This window comes from Nannobrachium achirus (assembly GCF_963921795.1).
Source record: "Nannobrachium achirus genome assembly, chromosome: 6".
In the NCBI taxonomy this organism is placed as follows: domain Eukaryota; kingdom Metazoa; phylum Chordata; class Actinopteri; order Myctophiformes; family Myctophidae; genus Nannobrachium; species Nannobrachium achirus.
This window is the reverse complement of record NC_137815.1, coordinates 64,262,735-64,287,974: the sequence shown is the minus strand read 5'-3', so window position 1 is coordinate 64,287,974 and position 25,240 is coordinate 64,262,735. Positions and strand designations below refer to the sequence as shown.

At 42.2% G+C, this 25,240-nt stretch overlaps 2 protein-coding genes across 2 annotated transcripts; both read right to left on the bottom strand.

Moving 5' to 3' along the window:
- Positions 1-434: 434 nt before the first annotated feature.
- Positions 435-17,121, bottom strand: LOC308287321 (heme transporter hrg1-A-like). The gene is made up of 3 exons (XM_080728444.1): positions 16,748-17,121; positions 13,303-13,470; positions 435-2,413 (listed from the first exon to the last, which is right to left on the bottom strand). Exons 1-3 carry the CDS (start codon positions 16,875-16,877, stop codon positions 2,277-2,279), a joined length of 435 nt encoding a protein of 144 aa, XP_080584570.1. The 5' UTR covers positions 16,878-17,121; the 3' UTR covers positions 435-2,276.
- Positions 17,122-22,463: 5,342 nt separating this feature from the next.
- Positions 22,464-24,847, bottom strand: LOC308287247 (zinc finger protein 862-like; the record flags this gene model as incomplete). Its single annotated transcript, XM_080728363.1, has 2 exons — positions 22,464-23,174; positions 23,663-24,847. 2 exons carry the CDS (start codon positions 24,845-24,847, stop codon positions 22,464-22,466), a joined length of 1,896 nt encoding a protein of 631 aa, XP_080584489.1.
- Between the last annotated feature and the right edge of the window lie 393 nt (positions 24,848-25,240).

Here is a 25,240-nt window from a genome sequence, read left to right as displayed (position 1 = left end):
CCAAATGAACCCGTTAGGGTTCATTTGGTTCCATTTGTACACCGTCAGAGTTACAGACTTGTATGGGTCCATTTAGAACCCCCTAAACGCCTAAAGGGACCCACTGAGTCCCTGGAATGCACTTTGAGAAAAACTGAATTAGGCCATAGATGTATTTAACCAAGGAGATGGCTCTAAAACTGATATTTTTTCTTCTGTGATTGGAAATCCAGAAAACATTACCCTTTATTTTGTCTGCTTTTAGACTGCATTACAATAATATGCAACCAATACACATGCTCGTCATAAAAGATATTTTATTATCATGGCTCTCAGACGCATACCTGTACAAACACACACATTCATACATTCACTCACTCAAGGTGTTTATGGGTTATACACACAGTGCTGTATACGTCATTATTATTTACACGATAGATATGGTAGCGCACAAAGGGAAAAACAAACATTTAAAAAGAACACTATTAAAACGAATCTCCTAAGGCAACATTGCAATTATCACAAATGGTTTGGATCAGGAGAAAACGACAAGAAAAGGTCATGATTCCTTTAACTACATGCACATCATTAGAAGCACCGCGATGTTGTGTAAACAACCAGGATACACTTGATGGACACAAACAAGGGTTGGGTTTCACACTGACATCAATGCCCACCATTTTCTTCAAACATTGTGTAACTAATGCAAAAAAACAATAACACAAGAAAATTCACTGGTATGTATATGTGTAAAATGCCCATTCAAACGAGTATGTGTTGTAAAAAGTGCAGGTGGATTTCATTTGGATCTGTAGCACAAAGCTCTTTCAGACTGAGGTTAAACAACCTTGGGTGACCTTCCCTCATCACCTGGTTTACACAATGATAAAAAAAAAAAGAGTTTTGTTGGAAACAAATTACTACTTAATTATTGTACTAGCGTAATTATCACCTTGTTTCAATGTGTACCAGCATATTTCCCTTGGTAAATTATAGCTCAAGTGATTGGAAAATAGAACATATATATTATTTTGTAACTTTTATGTGTCATACGAAAGTAAATAAGATAATAATGTAAGTAGCACTAATGTTAATTGATACAATCAGAAACATCCACTCTTTCTTCAAGCATCATGTCATTAGACCTGCACCACATCATTGGTAAAGCGACACCATCTTGTGACCACAGTGTGAAACTGCAGTGCCCGTTCCCTTAAAACACTGGAAAATGCCCTCAACACAAAGTGTTATATGTATACTATCAAGTAGGCAAAATAAATTATCAAGGATACTGTTGTTGTAGGGTGGAACCTCGTATCTTTCGCAAAGTAAAGCCCTGCTTCATCATACAAGGCTGTTGCACAAAAGTAGTGAAAACAGCAGATCTACAAGCACTCCGCGAGGCGTTGTGTGCTTGTAGATCAGCTGTTTTTACTAGTTCAAGTCATTTCTGAAATGATAAATGCAAAACGAACGGTTTTGGACATACAGGGTTTTCCCCCCAGACACCGACGATTCGACGATATACTATCAAGTAGGCAAAATAAATCATCAAGGGTATAGTAGTTATGCCTGAATGACAACACATCAAATTCGAAGGAATCCATCAAATGTATATGATTACATAAGAGATAAAATCCATTAAAAGATCATTTAAAAACAGGGCTGGACTTGTCTGTAAATAATTGTCCCGACAAGCCAAGGATAAACCCTGCACACTCACTAAAACAAATCCTGGAGCACAGGAAGGAAGGCAAGAGCATGCCTGAGGTCGGGGTGCACACCAAGGCACCCTTTCTTTGTGCCTCACCTACTATTGCCTAGGGGTGCAACGGTTCAGTTAGCCCACGGTTCAGTTCGTATTTTTTAGCTCACGGTTTCGGTTCGGTAAATAAAAAAATAAAAAATCCATGGGCTGCCATCTTTTGTTTCCCCCCCTAAAACATGATAATCAGGTATTATGATTATACTAAAAGGAAGATATTAAAAAAAAAAAAAAAAGTGTACAGAAAGAGTTAAAATTATGTTTTTTTATGTGGCCTCACCCCAAAAAAAGAAAGAAAGAAATTCGGTTCATTCGGTATGTGCTGTTCAGTTCGGGACGGGGCCATTCGGTTTGGTATACCGGTTCGGTTCAGTATTGTTGCACCCCTACTATTGCCCTTCATTTTCTTCACGTCCACCCACAATAATATAGATCATCATTGGCCCCCACAGACGCCCTCAGGAACCCCGTTCAATGAGTTGCCTGTAGACCACCTGGCCCCCTGGGCCAGAATGGTATAACAACATGCCTTTTAGAAGTCGCTGAGGATGCTGATGTCGGCGAACTCCTTGCGGTAGCGGTGTGAGTAAATGGCCAGGATGGACGCCCACTTCAGGGTCATGAAGCTCCACACGCAGGAGAGATAGAGGCTCCTAGGGTCCGTCAGGCCTGCGGGGTGGGACAGACATATTTAGGTTATTTCGTCATTACACCTGTCAGCAAACCATTCACTAGTGGTCTATGTAAAATGAACATTAACAAAAGCAAGCCGCAACTATGAATATTTACAAGCAAATTTACAGGAAGACTTAAAGTCGCTTATAATGAGCCGACCTGGCAACACACTGGAAAACAGAGATCAATGTAAAAACAATGTTTTTTTTCTGCCGACTAGAGCTTGTGCTTAGTCTGTGCCAAATAAATGCGGGGACTGCCCATAAATCCTACATCTCATTAGTCCTACATCTCATTAGTCCTAATTTGGTTAGGGTTAGGTTTTAGGGTTAGGTTTAGGCATAGTTTTACTGAGGTTAGGGTTTGGGACGGTTAGGTTTAGGCATACAGTTTTACTGAGGTTAGGGTTAGGTTTAGGCATAGTATTTTCACCAGGTTAACATTCACCAGATTCCGACTAATGGGATGTAGGAACAATGACATGTCAGACCAATGCCATGGCACCATAAATGCCACAGGCTGCCAGTCTGAAGGAGTTTCTTGTAGTCTCTTTGGTGTGAAGTCACCTTAAGACAGATCCAGGGCCATAACCAGCTTTTCAGAAGGTCATCGTGAGTCTCAGTATGTTGAAAGGTAGAGTATAAATGTATGCATTGAGAGCAATAATCAACACTTAAATGTACGCATTGAGAGCAATAATCAACACTTGTGGCAACTCTTCTATTGCTTCTCCTCTCCATTCAATCTCTGTACCAACTGCCTGTGTTCATTATTATTTTTGAGCGGTAGTAAACCGCTCCTAAGAGTGGCTGTGCGTGTGTCTGTAGCCTTTTTCCTCAGCGTTTTGCCATAGTAAAATGTGTGTACGTAGCATCATGTTTGTCTAGTGATGTCATATGTCGTATGTCTGTAGCCTTTTTCCTCAGCGTTTTGCCATAGCAAAATGTGTGTGTAGCATACCCTGTACATCCTAGACTCAAATCCTAGTCTGAAGACGTTATGCAAGCACGACCACCGCTCACTTCACATTGGGTGTGATTTTTTCTTGTCTCTCCTGCCAAAATCTTTAAAACAATGGAGATCTTTGACATTGTTTGATTCATGAATTCAATAACTTGGATAAAGATCCAGACAGGATCGAAACATTGAATTGAGCTTGCAATAAACAGTGGGAGCATATCAGTTTCAGTGTGCATTTTTTTAATATATGTATAATCCTACCAAGGGCTAGGATTACATGGATTTTAGACGTGCATGTCACCTCTCTTTCACACAAGAAAATAGAATGCACTAACACACAGCCAAGATGTCTCATCTGAATCTTTATCCTTTTTTGTTGCTGTCTTTATCTCTATTCATGATCTTTGTCTTCTATACAGAAAATGATCTTCTACTGTGAGAATAATAACTACGTCAACATGCAAAAGCTCTGTGATAAAGCAGGGGTCGCCACAATGGATCATCTGTTTGTGTTATATGCATCTTCCTGGGTCACTCCAGCACCTCCTGCATGTCCTCTCTCTGAATCCATAAACCTCCTCTTTGACCTTCATCTTCTCCTCTGGCCTGGCAGCTCCATCTTCAGCATCCTCCTCCCAATGCACCCCTCATCCCTCCTCTGCACAAACCATCTCAACCTCGCCTCTTTATGGCCAAACCTTCTAACCTGGGATGATCCTCTAACGTAATCATTTTTGATCCTGTCAATCCTTGTTACTCCTAATGAGAAACGCAGCATCCTCAATGCTGTCACCTCCAGCTCCGCCTCCTGTCTAATGCCTCATTCACACTACAGATATATAGTTGAACGTTTTGCTTGGTAATTCAATGTAATCTCAATGGAAACCAGCTTTAAAGCTTTCAAAGCTTCGTTCTCAGGGTCTCCTGCATCTTTAAAGCTGGTTTCCATTGAGATTACATTGAATTACCAAGCAAAACGTTCAACTATATATCTGTAGTGTGAATGAGGCATTAGACAGTGCCACTCTTTCCAAGCCGTCCTGCTGTCACAAATCACTCATTATACTTTCCTCCATCCATTCCACCCTGCTTGCTTTACTTTCCTCCATCCATTCCACCCTTCCTGCACCCTTTTCTTCTCCTCTCTTCCTCCCCATTTAAACTCCTTCATCTGCACCACCTGAAATCCTTGCAACCTCATGGAGTCACGGTTTCACTGTCCTCTCTATCATTCTCATACACATATTCTATCTTACTCTTACTATCTTACTTTCATTCCTCTTCCCTCTAAAGCATACCTCAACCTGTTCCCTCCTCTCGTTACACATCATGTCGTCCCTGAACATCAGCTACTGTAAAACCAGTACCAAGTGTCAGTTAGAAAAAGGAGAGGCAGGCAGCAGCTAAATCTCAAAGTTAACAGAAAAGAATAGGTAGTTTTACCTGAGGTCACACAGAGCAGCAAGATCAACAAAGGGTTAACTTAGTTTGGACCACAACCTCTCTGCAACCCTGATTTATTACAGACCAATTTAAGCTTTTGCCTAAACGTTTTTCTTTCACCGGCGGTACATGTTGTATCCCCTCCCTGCTCAGCTGTGAACTCCACTGGGACAGACTGTGATGTGCCATGGATGGATCCCACGACTTAAATATAGTAATGAGAGCCAGTTCAGGTCTCAGGATATTGCCTAAATTACACATGAAGGCAGGGACGTATGGGGGAAGCATGAAACTGGTAATCACATGCTGCGCTGCCAACATTTCACTCCATATGTTGCTATTATTATTATTAGGGCATTTCCCCTGGTGGAGATTTGCGCTCTACTGCGCTCACATTTCTAGTCTTATCTGGTCTTTGTCACCTTCTCTATAGTTCGTCTTCTCCTCCTGAAGGTTCCATTTCCAAAAGAGAGCCGTGTCCAGAAATGTCCTTGAGCAAGACACTTTCATGGTTGTCTTGCATGGTATTCTCCTCCATCGGTGTGAGTGTGAATGTGAAGTACATTGTAAAGCGCTTAGGGTCGGAAAGACTAGAAAGGCGCTATATAAATGCAGTGCATTTACCAACTGCTAAATTCACTAAGAACAGCTCAAATATTTTGCAGGTAGTTCATACATTTTTTATATTTGACACACTTTTCACAAGCCATGACATTTGCATGGCAAATGGTAAATGGTGCATTTATATAGCACTTTTATCCAAGGCGCTTTACATGGATTGTGCATTACATTCACCCATTCACGCACACATTCATACACCGGTTGTGGAGGAAACCATGCAAGGCAGCAACCTGCTCACCGGGAGCAACTAGGAGCTCAGAGTCTTGCTCAAGGACCCTTCGACATTAACTCAGGGGGAGCCCGGATTCGAACTGGGAACCCTTCGTGCTCTAATAACGGTTTCTCTACCCCTGAGCTATGCAATGCATGGATCTGATTCTCCCTCTGCGGAGCCTGTGGGCCTTTACCCCCTCTAGCCAGATGAATTATTAGCTTGCTTAGATCACACTGATAATTCTCCCAAAATACTGAAATATCAGGCAAAGTAATGGTTAACTCATCTAGTGCCAAAACCGAAAATGTTCGGTTTTTTAAAACGTATTAACACATTGCCTGCCCCACGTTTTTAATTAAACTCTTCCAAAACATGTCAGGGTTTTGGAGCATTTTGACTCCTTTTCAATGAATATTTAAAAAATTTGTTTCTTAGCTATGAACAAATGGAGTATACCGATGGAAAGATGAAGAAATATACTTTTACCAATAAATACATGGGGTTTAAATGTTGTTTTCTGATTTTTCCCTGATTTTTTAAGTGACTACTGTACTGGCCCAACATGGGCTAATTTGAATAAAAAAGCCTAAAAAAAGCCTTTTTATGAAACCAGCATGAATACGTCTCTTATTTAGTTTCAAGCCAATAGATGGCGCTGTGGTACTGTGTGCTCACTCAACACACACGCACACACGCTCACACTCACACACATGCACGCGCATGCGCATGTCTCAAGCAACAAGGAAGGTCACGTGATTTCTCAGATAATGAAACCATGACATTTTAGGGTAAATGAAACCAATTGCTTACACACACACACACACACACACACACACACACACACACACACACACACACACACGATCGTGTAACTTTTTCGAAGCTGACGAAAGTTTGGTGGAGTGCAGAGTCTGCATACAGGACAGGAGGACAGGAGGAGGACAGGAGGAGGAGGAGGGGGGGGGGGCGCATCGCTGAGTTTGAGGATCGGCTATTTTCACCGCACACACACCACTGGAACAGAGATGTTTTCTCATGGGGGACAGATGGGGGGGGGTGCATCGGTGCACTCTGGGCAGCACATTACTAGCAGTGAGTGGATGCACCTTTGTTTACTGACTGGATCTATACTCTTTTACATGGCGGATGGGCCGGCGTTTGTGGACTTACTCATTCTGTTTAAATCAATCAATGGATAACATGATGCTTGAATCTTTTACGAGCCATCAGGAGAGAAGGAGGAAATGAGAGGTAGGCGTGTGTGTGTGTGTGTGTGTGTGTGTGTGTGTGTGTGTGTGATCCATTCCTCCCCTCCCCTCTGTTTTCACGGAGACAGCGTCTCCTCTCCACCTCTCTCCCACTATAAAACTTTCTTCACCTAAATACACTCAAATCTAAACGAATTCTACTGCCATCTCTAGGCTATCAATCAACTATCTAAACTCTAACTCTAACTATAAATATCCTATATTCAAATCTCAACCAAGCCGATCCTCTTTTTTTTTTTTTTTTCCTTTTTCCTCTCTCTGCTGGCTTGTGTTTCTGCATTGTGTCTCCCAAACTGCTAGAGTGGTTGTTGTTGCCTCTCTCTCAATCTGTTATTTTGGATTGTCTGATAACATGTGTTTCAATGCAGTTTTTTGACCTTTTTTCTTCATTCACGTGAATGACCTGGTTCCCTTTGATGTTTCCCTACTGTATTAAGTCACAGGCAGCGGGAGAGCACCATCAACTGTAAAACAATGAAAAGACGATAGCACGTTCATAAACGTGTTGGGCGGTAGATAGCTGGGTTTAATGGAACGTTTATAAACGTGCTGGGCGGCAGATGAGTTAAGAAATGCCAAAACCGAAAATGTTCGTTTTTTTTTTTTTCTTTTTTTTGAAAAATCACATTTTGATCTTTAATCTGACAAAGAACCGTTGTTTTGCGATGTTGTCCATGTGCCTAGGACATCCAGTGAGCAAGTGATCACTTAGAATCCTATATCATTTATCAAGGATAACTGCCCATTTCTCTGCCTTTTATTGTATATTATAGAAATGTATGGTTGATTTCTGTGGTGCACGCAGCACAGCACGGCTTTCGGCTCTGACAGCCAGAGGTGTCAATTGGGTATGAGAGGTGTCAATTGGGTATGGCAAGTTATGGCAGCTGCCATCCCTTGGCTACAGGGGAAATAATAAAATGTACTTTTCATTGTGTCTGTTGCTAAGGTATGGCAACATGACTGTTGTCTTGCATTCGCGTGAGGGCACGCGACCGTGCATGCAAGACACCAGTCATGTTGCCATACCTTAGCTTTTGCTGAACTGACGCCACTGCTGGCAGCAGCAGCCCCCACCCCTGGGCACTGCGTGTGATCTCAGATTGCTTGTTGAAGAACCAAGGCGTCGTGCTCGTGTTCGCCGGTCACTGAGGTTAGGGTTGGGCCAACTTGGGGGTTAGGGTTAGTTTTATGTGTCGGAATACCTGCCCGTAGTTGGCTGCGGACCCCCGGAATTTTGCTCGTCTGTGGATTTCACGATCAGCTCGGATATCATCTACGCTACGGCCGTTGAAGCTGGTTCCTCCCGCATGCATATGGATACAGTCAGGTACACTACTAACACACAAGTGGGTTTCTAACTGACTGAATGTAGAAGGAGGATGGATCGCACAGTGGCAAGAGTTGATGTTTTCTTTATTCTTGCATTTGCATGGATGAGAAACAAACGTTTCGACTGTAAGCCTTCTTCAGTGTGTGCTTCTTCACTGTGTGCGATCCATTCTCCTCCTACATGTTGATCTAAAGGGAGCGCGGTGGTAACCAAAAAGTTTACTAACTGACTGAATAGCATAATAATCATTGTAGCACAGCACTGCACGCTGTTATCGCTAACGCTATGGACCAGAGCTATTGAGACTATTGATCCTGTTGAATTCAATCGCACGTTTTTTTTATACAAACTTGTATAAAAACCGCATGGTTGACGAGGGTCAAGTATCGCGTCAACCTAGCTATTCTTTTTCTTCTAACTAACTGTATTAGACAATGACTATGAAGGTGATGACATTCATTCAAAGACAAAATAGATTGTTTGTCATGACTATGTCCTGAGACGTAATATGTTCATCTGACTGCCAGGTGGCAGCATCGTTGTTTTTTTGCTTTTGTTGTTTTTTGTTTGGTTCAGATTGGATTACACTTCTCAAGACATGAACATGCAGGCTGTATATGCCGATCATTATATATATATTTTTGAATAGGGGGCAGGTATTCATAAGAATTTATTCTTCTGCTTGCTCCTTTTCGTTCATGTGTGTGTACTGTAAAATATTGAAATTCTGAGTATAAATATAATATAACTGTAATGTACACTACATGTGCGAAACAAAAATAAATGAAATGAAATAAAATGTTCAAACCCCTAGCCTACGTGGTTCACCCGTCCCCTCCCGCCCCTCCCCCCCTGGCTGGCAGGGGGGTTTGATTGATTGATTGATTGAAGACTTTATTAGAAGTTTGCATAGGAAAAGGTACAGTTTCATGACGGTACAGTTCACTGGTGATCCATGAAAAGCCTAAGCTTATTTCCACTGGAAACCATTGAAGTATCTCATATAACATTGAATGACAGACAAATAGAACACAGGGGAACGTGAAATGATCCGTTCACTGAAATGAACGAGATTGCCTATCACTAACACAACGTGAGCTTGTAGATCTGCTATTTTGGCTTTGTCAGAACTAAGTAGGAGGGGCGGCATAGCTCAGGGGTGGAGAAACCGTTATTAGAACACGAAGGGTTCCCGAAGGGTTCCCAGTTCGAATCCGGGTTCCCCCTGAGTTAATGTCGAAGAGTCCTTGGGCAAGACTCTGAACCCCTAGTTGCTCCTGGTTTTGATTGATTGATTGAAGACTTTATTTGAAGTTTGCCTTGAGTAGGTTGGGCCTTCACTGCCTTGCATGGTTTCCTCTGCCACCGGTGTATGAATGTGTGCGTGAATGGGTGAATGTAATGCACAATCTATATAAAAGCGCTTTGGATAAAATCGCTATATAAATGCACCATTTACCATTTAGTAGCCTCGCGCAACGCGTTGTGAGCTTGTAGAAAATATCATTGATCAATCTTGTAAAATAGCCGATCTACAAGCTCGCGCCGCGACGCGTTGTGAGCTTGTAGACCTGAAAATGATAAAGGCAGCCCCAGCCTTGAAGCCTCAAAAGTCTAGTATCTCCCCCAGATCACAAAAGATGTCTCTTTGGTCTAGTGGTTAAGTTATTGGACTTTCGCGTGGGAGACCCGGGTACGAAGCCGGGTGGGGAAGTTCAGATCATCTCCGTTACATATATATATATATATATACAGGGTGCACTTTTCGAACAAATGGTATAATTTTTCTTTTCCTCAAAATGCATTTACACTCAGCAACCACTGTTATTCATACACTGAATTCTCAAAGCCCAGATAGGAAGAGGTGCAGCAGTTTTTACTATTGTGAAATAAATGCAAATGTCTGTTCTGCTCTCTTTGCCATCCAAGCTCACAAGAGCTTGGAGCTCAAGAAGGGTTCAGGACTGGCCCAGGCAAGGCCAGTCTAATAAGATAATTTTTTTACCAGACTCGAACTTATGACCTTCGATATGAGAGGCAAGGAATCTATCAACTGAGCTAATGAGTCATAAATATGTGATTCTAACATGTAATAGATATACACAGATCTGCATTATTTGTGTTTTATATATGACGTGAATGACTAAAACTCAAACTAAGTGAGATAAACCATGATGTTGTCTTTCTTGGGTTCACTGTTGCTCAGCAATTCCCATTATACAATTGGTATAATTATAGTTTCACCAGACTCGAACCCACAACCTTCCGTATCAGAGGTGAGTGCACTATTGACTGAGCTAGTCTGTCATAAATATGAAACTGTAATATGTAATACATGGACACGAATATCTGCATCATGTGTGTTCATATATGACATGTCACTTAGACATGTGAATGGTTTCCTGGCTTGTGTGGTTGGTCGTATGTATATCAAACAAGCCCGACAACCATTATTGGGTTCAAATCTCAACAATGAAAATATATCAATATTATACAGTATAGTGCTTTTCTGAGAACCCAACATCGTTATACAAATGTTTGTTGTAGCTACATTTTGCAATGTTGGTGCATTCACCAGCAGATAATTTCTCTCTCTCGCATTCTCAGAGTACAACTTTACTAAGACAATGTCAAGTTTGAGTTCATGTAGCTATATTGGTAGATACATGAACTATAGGTCGCAAGGTTATGAGTTCGAATCTGGTCTGAAAATAACACAGTTCAATATTCTTAGTGCTAAATTAGTGGTAAATTGATGGTTTATTTGAACAGTACAGAGGATAAAATATATGTGTCATGTCAGGGTGAGATGGAGGCCCTACAGGAGATGAAAAAAAGCATATTTCTCTCAAGAGTTGAAAGTATATTGTGTGTGTGTGTGTGTGTGTGTGTGTGTGTGTGTGTGTGTGTGTGTGTGTGTGTGTGTGTGTGTGTGTGTGTGTGTGTGTGTGTGTCAACATAGTGAAGTGTTTGGATGGGTGGATAAAGGCTCTAAAATTCACCATTTATCATTTTTGTGCACGTTTCTGTGCACGTGTGTGTGTGTGTGTGTGTGTGTGTGTGTGTGTGTGTGTGTGTGTGTGTGTGTGTGTGTGTGTGGGCGTGTTTGGGCGTGTGTGCTTATGTGTGAGCACACACATAAGCATGTGTGTGCTCACCTGAAGTATGTCTGTTTTTGACAGTCAAATATATGTATATGTATGTACATATATGTGTGTGTGTGTGTGTGTGCGTGTGTGTGTGTGTGTGTGTGTGTGTGTGTGTGTGTGTGTGTGTGTCACAGTGAGTGAAGCGTTGATGCCCCCTGCTGGACTGCACACAGTGCAATGATAAAGTTATAGTGTGTGTGTGTGTGTGTGTGTCACAGTGAGTGAAGCGTTGCTGCCCCCTGCTGGACTGCACACAGTGCAATGATAAAGTTATAGTGTGTGTGTGTGTGTGTCACAGTGAGTGAAGCGTTGCTGCCCCCTGCTGGACTGCACACAGTGCAATGATAAAGTTATAGTGTGTGTGTGTGTGTGTGTCACAGTGAGTGAAGCGTTGCTGCCCCCTGCTGGACTGCACACAGTGCAATGATAAAGTTATAGTGTGTGTGTGTGTGTGTCACAGTGAGTGAAGCGTTGCTGCCCCCTGCTGGACTGCACACAGTGCAATGATAAAGTTATAGTGTGTGTGTGTGTGTGTGTCACAGTGAGTGAAGCGTTGCTGCCCCCTGCTGGACTGCACACAGTGCAATGATAAAGTTATAGTGTGTGTGTGTGTCACAGTGAGTGAAGCGTTGCTGCCCCCTGCTGGACTGCACACAGTGCAATGATAAAGTTATAGTCAGTCAACACTGACATCTGCTGGAACCCTTTAGTTGTACTGAATGTAGCAAAACCTTGTGTCAAAAAGTCCTACCTCTTCGCACTCTTTTGCAGATTACGACAAAAGTATACAATATTACAAACTCTTGTTCGCCAGCGTTAGAGAAAACTTTCTCCACTTTCCAACGGTGTGCTGCATGTTGAAAACGGCTCAGAAATCCCCATGATTTCAGCGTCATAAACCTTTTTTTTTTCAAATGGCTGTATCTCCTTTTCTAATTCCCAGGGGACATATTGGGGCAAAACGCTTTGCGCTCTGCGGCCGATAACTAAAAAAGTATACAATATAAACGATCACTGTCTTTTGCGGCTGAAAGTACAAACCTGAATCTTCAAAAAAAAAAAATAAGTTTGCTCATATATGACTATTTTTGGATTCTCTGTGGCTCTGCAAAGTTGGGCCAAAATGGTAAGAAAATGGTAAGAAAATGCCTGGCACTTGCTACCCACCCAATTAGAAAAATGGCTGGCACTAAAAGAGTTAAGAGAAAAACTGTGGGAGGAGTAGCGCTGCAAAAAAAGGTTTATCTAGGACTGGGGTTTTCAAAGTGGGTGACGGGGCACCCTGGGGTGCCGTGACAGCAGTCCAGGGGTGCTGCAAGATCATTTGATAATATTTGGAATTTATTTGGACACTTAGAAAAAATATTATTTTGTATAATTTTAAACTTGAAGTACAAAGTTATTTTCAGTCAGTTCTAAACAAAAATGGCTATTATCTCAACGTTTTCCCCGCAACATAATCACTAAAATATCGTCACTGTCGGGCAGAAATCTCGTATCTCCAAGTTTGAAATGTGTAAGTCTTTTGCCCTGCTTCATCATACAAGACTGTCGCACAAAACGAGTGAAAACAGCCGATCTACAAGCACAGTAGCACACAACGCCTCGCGTTGCGAGGCGTTGTGTGCTTGTAGATCTGCTGTTTTCACTAGTTTAGTACATTTTATAGATGATAAATACAAAACGAACGGTTTTGGACATACAAGGTTTCCACCCGACAACGACGATATGCTATGGGGTGCCTCGGATTCAAAAAATATTTATGGGGTGCCCTGAGACAAAAAAGTTTGGGAACCCTTGATCTAGGAGGCCCTGGAAGATGGATGGATGGATGGATGATGGAATAAAGTACTATAGGAAAAAAGTACACGGCCATGCAGTCAAAATGTACTCACTCTCCTTGTTGGCAATAGCAATGGACAGGAAGGTGATGAACGCTATGACAGCCAACACACAGAAGAAAATCCCAATGAAGAGGAAGAACTTGAGGCCCTTCAGCCAGGTCCTCCAGTAGTCCTGCAGGTACATGATGTGGGTGATCAACGCCCACAGCGCCAACACACCTGAGGGGAACACGCACACACGCATGCACACAAACACAATATACATTGATTGATTAAAGACTTTATTAGAAGTTTGCATAGGAAAAGGTACAGTTTCATGATGGTACAGTTCACTGGTACAAGGTCTACTAAAAGGAGATCCTAGAAAAGACTGAAGGGGAACACACACTGGACGCGGAGGCGGCGCGGAGGCGGCGCGGAGGCGGCGCGTCAAAACATACAGCCCCATTATTTTCAATGAACTAACCCACACCGGCACCGTCAGATGCACGCAGCCGATACGCAGCTGTTCTATTTTTCCAGCGTTGCAGCGCGGTGAACATGTTCTCCCATGGTTCTCCCCACCGGGGGAAATGGATCTGCTGTGTGGCAGCGCGCCGCATCCAGTTGGGGTTACCACGCGGCACTTGACGTGCGTCGATACCGCGACGTGGCGCTGCGCAGCCGCCCGCGGCCAGTGTGTGCTCCCCTTAAGCTTATTTCCATAGGAAACCATTGAAGTATCTCATATAACATTGAAAGACAGACGGATAAAACACAGTACTATGCAGTAGATATAGTCAGGGGGAAAAAAGGGAAAACATTTAAAAAAACAATTAAAAAAAGTAAAAATAAAAACATACAGTAGATAAATACAAAGAAGGGTCAGGGGAGGGTAGGGCTGGGCTGGGCTATGTTTGTTTTTACCAGTTGCGAACGGCTGCTGCCTGTAAGTGGTTTTTCAGGGGCGATTTTAAATTATGCTAGTGATCCACACTCCTTTAAGGCCTTCGGTAAGGCATTCCACATTTTTGTGGTATAGCAGAAGAACGAGTTTGACCCTTTCTTTGAGGTGACTCTGGGTTGAACGTGATCTATGGCGCTGCCTCTGGTGTTGTAATTATGGACATCCTTAACCTTTATGAAGTATTTTGCCAGGTACATGGGTATCTTAGTGGTGTAGTGTATCTTGTACACCAGGCCCATTGCAAGTTGCTGACTGTACTCTGTCATCTACTATGAGCCACCCCACTCTTAACTGGTGAGTAGCGGTGAGGTGAGTCTGATAGGGAAGGTTAAGCAGGACCCGAATTAGTTTGTTTTGGGCTGTTTGGAGCTTAGTTTTAAGGGCAACGTAAGTGTTTAGGCATAATTAGGCTTTCTGTCACTTTCAATACACTGTCTTGCAGTAGATATTGGCCTATCCTGCACTGTCACACTGACTTACCTAATGTGGTGTGTGTGTGTGTGTGTGTGTGTGTGTGTGTGTGTGTGTGTGTGTGTGTGTGTGTGTGTGTGTGTGTGTGTGTGTGTGTGTGTCGCAAGGCTACACAAAGCCTGACAAAGCGTGTTGTCAAGTTCTGCTGAGTCAATGGCTCACACTTTTCTTGCCACAAGTTCTCCTTTTGCAAGTAGTTTTGTGAATGACATGGCACATTTACTGTTCAACACCTCATAGTCCTTCTCCCGTCTCATCAAATACGCCGCAGAAGCCACCGACATAAACAAACTTAAAATAAAAAAAACTGTAGAATGTACGATGTCGTAAGGTTTCTCCTTTGGTAATGAAGCAAGAAGGTGTCGCCGGGTGTTAGGGCTGTCACTACAATTCATTATTGTCACTCAAATAATTGCGTTTAACAATTTAATTGTGTATTTGTCATTGACAATTACATTTCTGTTTGGCTTTTAGGCTTTGAAGTGGCACATGGCAATCATGACACACATAACTTAAATATACAAAGACATTACTGACATATTTGACAATTTTATGCTTAAAAAAAGAACATTGATAGTGGAAATAGCTGATCTACAAGCTTGTACGAGCTTGTAGATCTGCCATTTCCACTACTTTTTGAAAGTGTTTGAAACTATATTAACATTTCTCAACATGGAAACGATTGTGACAATGACGCAAAATAATTGCAATTATACCTCAAATAATTGCGACAGCCCTACAGGGTGTTAAAAAAAAGTGACTTCCTCCTTATTTGTAATCACCTGAGGCTGACCTCGCCTCAGTAATAATACCCCCCTCTACCAAACCATTGTTCCTGAGGAAATAACAATTATCAGCGGTCAGTACCGCAACCCTCAGACATATTAGAACATCAGTTTCCTGAACTCCCTTTCAGACACATGATGAAACTTAAGGCTTGCATCAAACAAATGTTGTAATTCACTGGAGCAATTGTTTAAAAGTAATGTTATTAGGCTACATGCTGCTCACTGTATATATCATTAAATTAAGGTGTGTGTGTGTGTGTGTGTGTGTGTGTGTGTGTGTATATATAGACCCTATATATATATATATATATTTCCAATCGACAGAGTGGCTGTTAATTAAATGTTACTAAGGTGTTATAAAGCAAACATGCTGCTAACTGAATCTGACCAATAAAGAGTAGAGTTTGCAAACATAAACTTGCTAACCTCAGGAGGTAGTCAATGTGGTTCAAAGTTCACAACCATAAATTCATTTAGGCCTACTTTAGACCCATTACATAACTGCAGGGTAAACTGAGATCACACAATGACCATTAAATCTGGATATTCAGTGCCCGTTATTCGCAAATGCTTTATTGTTGACACCGTAGGTGTTAGTTTTAAATGCACTGAAGCAGCAGTGGTGTAAAGTAAAGTCGATTTACTGTACTGTATATTTATTTTAATTTACTTGAGTATTTCCAATTTCCAATACTTTTACTTCTACTCTTCTATTCCGAGGCAAATATTATACTCCACTACATTTATTGAAGACGCATTGTGAGCTTGTAGATCGGCTATTTATTTCAAAAGATGTTTGTACATTTGGAAACTTGAATAAATTAGACATTCTGCATATTTAGTAGGCCTACTTTTACTTTTGGTACTTGTAAGCAGGCTACATTTTGAAACCAATACTTTTGTACTTTTACAAAGTAAAAAAGTACATTTTGAATTCCGGACTTGTGACATTACATAGTAGGCCTACTTCTTTCTACATTGCAGTAGGCCTATTGACACTTTTACTTAAGTATGACATTTGAGTACTTTTTCCACCACTGGTTTTAAATGCACCGCATCAGGCTATTAGTTCATCTGCGGTGAGTGTCTGTCTTTCGTGCCGACCCTCCGACCATATCCAAGTTACAATACAAACATAACGGTTTCAGTTTGCATTATATGGTGATCTGGCTTTCCACCTCGTTTATTGCCATCATATAATTATGTTGATCTCGTCTGAGCAGCAGCACCAACACATTTCTCTAAAGGACACAGTGTTATTGCACGGTGTGTGTTGCATTGTTTACTTCACCTGATAGTCCCCCCATCGCTGCGGTCCACGGCTGTTTGTAGGCGACGTTCCACACCAGAAAGGCAGAGAAGCCGAAGAGGATGCCGATCGACGCATAAGCGATACTGATGTAGGTTTTATTCACCCCCATAATGTCACACCTGGAACAAGGTGTTGACTACTAGACAACAAGACGATTATGTAGCTTTTTACAGTAGCTGTTATCAGCAGCACGACTCAAATGATCCTCCTCGACGGGCGACGGCGGAGCTTCTTCCTCAGGGAGAGATCGATGTTGACAAATTGAAGCTATTATATACAGCGGTTATGTGTTGTACATGGCAGAGCATTTCTAACGTCTGAAACAAACACTAAATAACATTGCTGCTCCTCCACTCGCCTGCCTGCCTTATCGTATGACAGCCAACGAACGAAGATCGTCCTGAGTGCCGCACACACGCTGTGACCACAGCGACCACTACAGGGGAGGGGTGTGTACTAGCAGCCCCTTTTTTAGTATCAGTAGGTTATGTCAAGGACGCCTAAATTGACCCTAATTAACCCGCGGACCCCTATTTGAAAAGATATGCCAGCGACCCCCATAAGATAAGATATTTAAGGCTCTAGTAGTGATTCCGAACCATCTTAATTACAAGGACCCCCAGTTTGACATGCATTAGGCTATGGACCTTTTATATATATCTGGGACCCCAATTTATATTGTAATAATCAACCTTAATTTAACTCTGAGAGTATACAAATGGTCCATTTGGTTACATTTTTTACACTCTGAGTTACAGACTCATAAGGTTCCATTTTCGGTTCCTAACAATCATTTAACTGGGGACTCCCTCAAGGACCCCTGGGGGTCCCCAAACCCCACTTTGAGAACCAATGCTTTGAGTATTTGTATTTTGGATACATCTACTTTCTCTCTACATTTACAAGGAAGCTCCACTGAATCCACTGCATTTCCACACAATTAACCCTAATTCAAACTACACACTCAAGTTATGAGCGTGTAGAGAGCTTCTATTTTCACTATCATGTATGTTTTGAAGTTGAAGTTCTAGGAAATTTTAGAATTTTGGGGGAAATTACATTTTTTTTTTTTTTTAACAATATATTTATTAAAATTTTCTTTTTTCACAGGAAATTCAATTGTTACAATTGTTACACTTCGAAAGAAAAAAAAAAAAAAAAAAAAAACGTGACAAAAAAAACCAAAACCATAGAAAAGAAAAACAACAACAGCACTACTCCCCCCCCTGTTCTGACATTAAGTGTCCCAAGTTACAGTCTTTCATATATTGAATGAAACAACCCCATATCTTCTGAAATACCTCGGGAAATTACATTTTAGTAAAGAAATGCAATTAAAAAATAAAATGTAACTCTGCAAGCCTATTTTTTTAATACTTGAGTATTTTTGAAAGCTTGTACTCCTGTACATTAACTCGAGTCCAAGAGAAACTGTCACTTGGAGTTGAGCAACAATCTATATCTAATCTAATTGAGCAACAATCTATACCATAAAGTCAGTGTTCATTTGAGCGTACAAATGGAACCAAATGCACCTGTAAGGGTCCACCCATACTTGGCACATTAAGATATGGCTGAGACTGAGAACCAGTGAGTGTGGTACAGACTCTCCAGTCCAGACCCTTTGTAACATATCTGGGGAGGAGCAAGTTGAAAACTCTGCAGGTCAGAGTTTTCTCATGACATACAGAGTGAGTGACAATGATTTGATTAACAATTATACATCTTTGCATGAAAATGTATCTGTGAAACGAATTAGCCTCAACTTGCAACTCAAGATCTTTTTTTTTTTATATGTTGAATGTTGAATCTAAAGTTGCAACACCAACCATTGACAGCCCATACATCCAAACAGTACTCACCAACATTGCAGCAGTATGGAGCGAAAGTGTTTGCTTCATAAAAATAAAACAAATCTAGAGTAGCAAGTTGAGGCCAGGGCCAGAATGTCTTACCTGTACCCATCTTGTGTTTCACGCTTACTGCTGTTGTTGCTATGACACTAAAGGGATCAATAAAGGTCTGTCTGTGTCTAGTTTAGAGCACAATACCACACAAAATTCTAAATCTCATGTACAAGATGGAAAGGAAATCTTTATTAAATGATAATTACATTTGTCCTTTAATACAACATGCACCTCAAGGCATGGAAAACCTTACTGAAGTCAATCAAATAAATGTATTAAAGTTCCACTCAAGTTGGCAATTGGAGAACAAAAATAATAAGAAAAAGACAGTGTTTGTGTGGGATTTAAAGAATAAAGCAAAAAACAAGTAACCACTTATAATGGAGAATTACATACTAGTACTAACAGACTCAAAACTCACTAACATTTTAACATCAGACAGAATTCAAACTTGGCAAGTAATGATGAAAAAAGAAGTTGTCTAATTTTTGTTTCATGATCTTGAAAATGGACTTGTTTCGGTAGATACGCTGTACCAGGATGTCATCCTCTGCGTACACAACCAGATCACACCACTCAGTGCCTGTCACCATCATCTCCCCTTGCATATGATAGTAGTGGGCATGGTTGTTCTTCAACTCCAGGATGCCATACTGGAGGTCCAGGAACTTGCATTCCACAAAACTCCGTACTTTGGGGCATTTGATATACACCAGGCCATAGCTTGGGATCTCGGTGGGGTCGTAGATCATCCCATCTGGGATCGCCGCCAGCCACGGAGCGTTCGGGTGGACGACCAAGCCACAGGGAGACCAGTTGACAAACATCTGTCTGCAGTATTCCCGGAGAGCTTCGGGCCTTTGTTCCTCGTCTCTCCTCAACTCTGAAGACTCACGCGCTCCTTTCTGTATCTTAGCAGCCAAATGTTTTGCAAGAGTCTTTCCCCCTTTCAAATGGCAGATCTCAAAGAAACGACTAGTCACGCGAAACTTCCGCAACTCCTCCACTGACCCCGTCAGTCCCCGAGTGGAAAGCTCCAAATTGTGTGCCCCGTCCCAGGTGGTTTCCAGGGACTTCATGTGCTCTTGGCTCTTGTCACTGAGGACAGGGAGGGACACAGGTGGCCCCAGTTTGTGAGAAGCCAAAGGAAGAGATGGTGGGTAGGGGGCGTCGTCATGAGGAGTGTAATCTCTGCTCGATGGCAGAGGATGGTGGTAGGATAGAGGGCAGCCTAGAGGGACTTTTCCAATAGCACTGTCTACTAACTGCACATCATCCTTCAACCCCAATGTGGCTATAAGAGGTTTCTGGTCATCAGGGATGTCCTTGAAGGCTTCAACGAGCCTTGAGAAAAAGGTCTTGTCGTGATGAACTACAGGAGGTTTCACTTTGGTCCTGTAGGAAAGCAATGCATATTTTCAATTTTCCAATTATATAGCTAGCTAGCTGGCCACCATTTCAAACATTCATACATTTATACATGTCAAATCTTAAAAGGAGTAGTTTACCCTCAACATGACTTTTTTCCTATCGATTACTCGCCCCGTTTTTTGTTTTTTGTTGCATTCCGAAGCCAATCATTTGAGGAGACTCTTTGTAAGGCTATTGATTCCGGATCCGGGAAACAATGGGGGTACATTTATTATAATCAAATTATTGGCTTAGGAATGTGACAAAAACTGAAAAAAAAGAAGGAAAAAAAAGATCTGAGTCTCCACGGAGTGAGAAATCAATAGAACAAAAGTCATTTTGGGGGTGAACTACTCCTTTAATGTTATTGGTTTTCCAGTCCTACCTTGGAAGCTGTAGGATGGTTTTCTGCACAGGTTTCCTTGCTTTTTTCTTTTTTCTTTGTTCCAACTTTCCACCCTATGAAGAAAAACAATTTTGAAAACTTTAACATGTGTAGCACAGGCTGACTGTATAAATAAAACATACCATTCCGAGGGTGTACTGTACAGGTAACTGGCCACTATATATATAATATGTACACTTGTCCAACTGCTTTAAGTCTGCCACGATACTCAATACGTACTGAAAATGAATTGAAATTTACTTTCGATACAGTAAATCGAAATTACCGTATCGTTATTCTAGCGCCATTTCATCATGTTTCTCCTACACATGTGGACGTCCAAGGGAAGTTGTTTATCTGTGCAAAATAAAGTGCACAGCTAAAACAACAGGCGTGCTTCCGTCCGATGGGAAAAGGTTTAGCCCCACAGTCGAGTTAACAGAGAGAGAAAGCGCTGGTAGTGTTGCATTGTTTTATAGGCCTAATGCCCAGTCTGTCATTACCTTTCATTTCAGGTAAAAAGATGACAGCCAACAATCCCAAATTCCCACAGTAAGTCATAATTCAATATGGCCGCAGTTGGGGTGGCATGCGACTCGCCTTTTCAGTGGTGGAGAACGCTGGATTTAAATATCAATTTTCTAGACTAGAACCACGTTACAGAGTGCCAAGCAGATCGTATTTCAGAAACTGCTAATATATAGAATTTTCACAAACAACCATCTCTAGGTTTTACAGAGGATGCATCAGATTAGGCAACGTTTTTCTAATCTTCTATTGTCCAATTTTGGTGAGCCTGTGCAAATTGTAGCCTCAGTTTCCTGTTCTTAGCTGACAGAGAGGCACCCAGAGATGCTCTTCTGCATTCCTTGGCTGTAACGAGTAGTTATTTGAGTTATTTTTGCCTTTCTGACATCTCATATCAGTCAGGCTATTATCCCCTGAACTCTGGCCATCAACAAGGCATTTTTGGCCACAGAACTATTTTTCTTTTTCGTCTTTAAAAAAAAAACATTCTCTGTCTGAAAATCCCAGTAGATCAGCAGAAATATTCAGACCAACCTTTTTGGCATCACCAGCCATGCATGCCAGGTTCAAAGTCAGTTGAATCAACTTTTCCCCCCTATTCTGATGCAGTTTGAATTGCAGAAGATCGTCTTGACCATGTCTACCTGCCATGTGTTTGTTGATTAGAGGTGGCCAGGGTGTGTATGTCTGTGTGGGATGTGTGTGTGTGTGTGTGTGTGTGTGTGTGTGTGTGTGTGTGTGTGTGTGTGTGTGTGTGTGTGTGTGTGTGTGTGTGTGTGTATGTATGTATGTATGTAATTTTCAATTCAAATACCTTCGTTCTGGGATGAGTTGTGTGAAGGTTCCCAAAGGCAAACATTGTCAACATAGCCAATCTACAAGATCACAATGCCTCGCACTCGCAGTGCGAGGCGTGGTCAGCTTGTAGTTTCGGCTAAATGTAATGGCTAAAATTCCAAGTGCTTGTCATGGTGGGGGGGTCCCCAAGTTAAAATATGATTATTTTGGGGGGGATCCCTTGATTTTCCCTGCTCAGAAACAAATTCCCTTGAATGTTTGCTGTGTTCCACTTCCACGCCTATTTATTTTTAAAGAAAGATTATTTGGAACATTCCAGTGAATGTTAAGTGCCCCAAAAATCTGATACTGATACTTGTTTATTGTCATTAAACCAAAAAACACCAGTCAAATGATTAGGATATAAACAACTGTATTTTTATTGGACATTATTATTTATAATAGGCACATTAGATCAACAGGTAACAACCAAACAATAACACTTTTTAAGCACCTTTCTTATTCCAGTGTGTTATTTCACAGTGTGTGTGTGTGTGTGTGTGTGTGTGTGTGTGTGTGTGTGTGTGTGTGTGCGTGTGCGTGCGTGTGTGTGTGAGTGTTGAGTGAGTGAGTGGTGAGAGAGAGAGAGAGAGAGAGAGAGAGAGAGAGAGAATATTAAATATTAGTTTCAGTTGCCTTTGTCTAATTTGAAATTAGGTCTTCGTTTCCTGGAGCCGCTGCCCCACCATTTCGACACGGCTTTCAATGAGTCATAGTGCTGTACGGGAGGGCCATTTACAGATATCTGCAGGAGGCAGTTGAGCATCTCGTTGGAGAGGCAGCACCTCCAGTCTGACTTCATCCTCTTGAGACTGGAGAAGACCTGCTTACAATAAGAGGAGCTCAAGGGGAGGACGAGGCCGATCTCTGCAATCACCTGCATGTGCTGGAACTGGCTTTCCCTTCCGATGGCACCCTGAATCAGCCGCTGCCACAGCACCTGGGAATCAAGGTGCCTGTAACCATGGAAAATGAGAACCTTGAGGTCAAGCCACTCTTGCCTAGCTGCCTCCACAGATTTAAAGTCCTCGCATGTTTCTAGAACCGGATGGAAATGTTCCATGAAGGTATTCAGCTCGGCCGTGCCAAATGTTGTCAGATCGGTGACGTCTTTTGGCCAGTTGGACATGTCAAAGAGTGTGGAGGTTGCCTTCAGAACGCCAGACTCCAGACTCTCGAAATGCTCCGAGACAAACTCACAGAAGCTGTTGGTGAGGCGGAGCTTGATTGCATCGAAGGTGTCATCATCAGCGCTGGTCCTGCGGAGCTGGACACCGTGCCAAATGCTTCCTGCCCCAACCTCTTCCATAAACTGGTGCAGCCGTGGGCCTGGGTTTGTCTAGTTGAAAGAAAATAAGAAAAGAAAGTGAAGAATGCGTTAGTCGTTTTGAATGACCAGTTGATTACACTAAAATAAAAGTGTATAATTATAAAATACTTAGAGGTGGTGCCATAGTGTTGTACTTTTTCTGTTTTATATGCGTTTATGGAGTCAACATTACTCTAATAGACCCCCAGGTTATAATAATATGCAAATATATCTTCCCTGTGTAGTTTTGGTTTTTCCTCCAAGTATAATCATCAGGTATTATGATTATATGATATGATATGCAATATTAAATAAATCACTGTAAAATCTCATTAAGGAATGGAATTTCTGAAATACATGTGTTTTACTCCTGTACAAAGGTCTGTTGTTACATATGATACGAGATAAAGCTTTTGTCCATACAATTGAATAAATATTAATAATATGAACAATATTATGAACTAATTAATAATATGAACAATTATCTAATAGTCTCCTCCTGTATCATTTACTCTAACCTGTATTGCCACAAGCGACAGTGTTGTTGTCTGCAGTCCATCTGACAGCATCTGCAACGTGAGGCCATCTCGCTGGAACAAGAGGCAGAGCTGCTTCAGTTCTTTTAAGACGTCCAGCATGAGGTGGACGAATAGCAGCATTTTGTACTGCTTCAGGGTCTGCAGCACAAGCTTCGCACCAGCTTTCATGGTTGCACTTGCCTCCTTGTCATTGGGGTCACTGGCGTACTTCTCAAAGTGTATCAAGACGGGCCTATAGTGCCTCATCAAGGCCTCCAATGCATGTGACATGTATGGTGGCCAGTGAGTGCCTGGTCTAACACTGGAGAACTCCATCTGCTTGCTGATCTCCTTAAGCTCCGGTGGGGCCTTTGTGGAGCAGGTGTAATGCTTGTGGAGGGCACCTAGCATGTGCTTGATGTCTTCCAGCTGAGGAAGCTGTTTGACACTATCCAGAGCGAATCGTTCTAGACGATGAGCCACACACCAGATGGGGACGAGGGACGGGCACAGACGCTGGAATCTGGCAGTCACTCCATCGTTCACGCTGAGCATAGCGGAGGCACCGTCGCACCCAAAGCCAACCATACGCTTTTTCAGGTCCCCCTCTCCTATCCCTACCTTCAACAGTCCAGACAGAATGGCATCCAAAATGCCCTGGCTATGGGGATGGTCCAGGGCAACAATCTGGATGAGCTGCGTCACTGGTTTACCATTATGGAGGTAGGTGCAGTATATCAGCTCCTGGTCCTTCACTGATCGGTCCGCCGAAGAGTCAGACATGACGGAAAAGAACCTGGCTGACTTCAGGGATTGTTGAAGCTCCTCAAAGAAGCAAGAGCCGATGGTCTTAATGAAGCCACGGCATGCCTGGTCATTACTGTATGTCGAGCCAAGATCCAGGCCCTTTGTCTGATGTTGAGCCACAAGCTTGGGGAACATGGCAAACGGGGCCTCCCCCTTGGCAATGAAGTAGGCGATGTTGAAGAGCCTTACCATCTTCTCTTTGATTGCCGGATCCATTTGGTCAGAGACTGATAGCAAAGCTGCTCCTTGTGGGGCCCCTCCTCCTTGTGGGTCAGCTCTTGCCTTCAGTGCAGCTTCCGATGCCTTGTGTGCGGTGGTGAGCACATGGTACTGGATGTTCCTCACTCTCACTTTGTCACCAGTTACCCCGTGGAACATGTTACACCCCACGGCCTCAGCTGGACAGCTCCGGCATGTTTTACAGTACATTAACTGCGCTGTTTGGTCATAGTCAATGAATGGATAGGTATCTTTCCACTCTGGGAGAAATCTTCTTTTCCTTTTGGCTTCATAGTCGGCGCTTTTTTTCTGTACAGAAAATGAAAAAATGATTTAGTCAAAGTCTCCGATGTAAAGATTCAATCACACACACACACACACACACACACACACACACACACACACACACACACACACACACACACACACACACACACACACACACACACACACACACACACACACACACACACACCTCACTGTGTCTGTGAAATAATATACCGTATACATCAACAGGAATCTGCCTAGCCTATGAATGTTCCATAGCAAACA

Bases quoted from the DNA above. Each gene is read 5' to 3' on its own strand.
- LOC308287321 (XM_080728444.1), bottom strand. From the start codon at position 16,877: ATGGGGGTGAATAAAACCTACATCAGTATCGCTTATGCGTCGATCGGC. The intron at 13,471-16,747 runs GTGAAGTAAACA...TGTTCCCCTCAG, and splicing joins AGCGATGGGGGGACTATCAG to GTGTGTTGGCGCTGTGGGCG. The intron at 2,414-13,302 runs GTGAGTACATTT...CCCACCCCGCAG, and splicing joins TGCTATTGCCAACAAGGAGA to GCCTGACGGACCCTAGGAGC.